This window comes from Amphimedon queenslandica, unplaced genomic scaffold, assembly GCF_000090795.2.
Source record: "Amphimedon queenslandica unplaced genomic scaffold, v1.1 AMPQUscaffold_10741, whole genome shotgun sequence".
Classification (NCBI taxonomy): Eukaryota; Metazoa; Porifera; class Demospongiae; order Haplosclerida; family Niphatidae; genus Amphimedon; species Amphimedon queenslandica.
Window position 1 is genome coordinate 3,036 of NW_003549007.1, and position 1,135 is coordinate 4,170.

At 35.5% G+C, this 1,135-nt stretch overlaps 1 protein-coding gene across 1 annotated transcript; it reads right to left on the bottom strand.

Moving 5' to 3' along the window:
* Positions 1-6: 6 nt before the first annotated feature.
* Positions 7-1,110, bottom strand: LOC109589906 (uncharacterized). The gene is made up of 3 exons (XM_020005889.1): positions 1,006-1,110; positions 738-957; positions 7-698 (listed from the first exon to the last, which is right to left on the bottom strand). Exon 3 carries the CDS (start codon positions 689-691, stop codon positions 308-310), a length of 384 nt encoding a protein of 127 aa, XP_019861448.1. The 5' UTR covers positions 692-698; positions 738-957; positions 1,006-1,110; the 3' UTR covers positions 7-307.
* Positions 1,111-1,135: the final 25 nt, after the last annotated feature.

Below are 1,135 nucleotides of genomic sequence, written 5' to 3' on the forward strand. Positions count from 1 at the left end.
ACAAACACCTCGGATACGGAAGATATCAACCTAGATTGAGGATGATGAAGAATAACTAGAACCAAGAAGGCTGTAGACAGGTGTAGCAGTATGTTTCCAGTAGCAAGGTCTGCTAGTTGAATACCAGCTTCTCTAGAGGACCTTATCTGTTTGCTTTTATTTTATAAATAAAAAAAACATTAATAGTAATGAAATGCAAATAATATTCACGAGTGTGATGTAGCCTACACGTAATGATTCATCATGGCGGCTCCCTTTGAACTAGAGCGGAAGAACCCATTCAGAACCTTCCAGAGTACCTAGAGACTCAAAAATTGGTACAGATTTTCGGAAGAACCCGTTTTGCAAGTATACTAAATTTCAGGTTGCTAGCATTAGTGATTAAAAAATTATAAGGGGTGGTACTTGGGCAACTCAACTTGAACCGACTATAACAGCAGCTCATTTTTATGGGCTCCTGATGGTAATCTAATGGAAATACTCTCTCTGCTATTTTTACTATGATTTTAGGGTTCTTTTCTTCTCCTGGTCTTGTCTTTGATAGTTCTGCAATCCCCATGAAAAACTGTTCCCATGATATTGCCATTGTCCTTGCTGCTTTGTTAGCATCAGCATCACTTTTGTTAGCTATTCTATATTCTAGTTCTGTTACAACTTTGAGATCTTTCTCCTCTTTTATTTCTTCACGCATTATTTCCCTACTTCATTTGATCAGTAATCATTACATAATTTTTTACCTTAATTCAACAGAATTATTATCTAACAATTCCTTAATTCTCTCATCTTTTTCATCATCATCATCACAACTCTTCCATTTAAGATAAACTACTTCTCTTATTTCAGCTTCTATGATTGCGTGAACACAATCATTGTCCGGAAAATGTGTCAAGTATATTGTACATCCTTTAATGCTCTCTCTTGTCTTGTTAAGGATAGCATTCACTGCTGCATGAACAACTAGAAATTGTTAAAATTAATATTGCATTGCTTAATTTTAATACTTACCATAGGCATGCTTTAGTGTAGGATCTGTTTTTGTAGAGCCTTCAGTTGTAAAGCGTTCAGATGTAGAATCTTCAGTTGTAGAGCTTTCAGGTGTAGAGCTTTTAGATGTAGAGCTTTTAGATGTATGCCT

What these genes read in the sequence shown, in the direction of transcription:
- LOC109589906 (XM_020005889.1), bottom strand. Translation starts at nt 691, where the DNA reads ATGCGTGAAGAAATAAAAGAGGAGAAAGATCTCAAAGTTGTAACAGAA.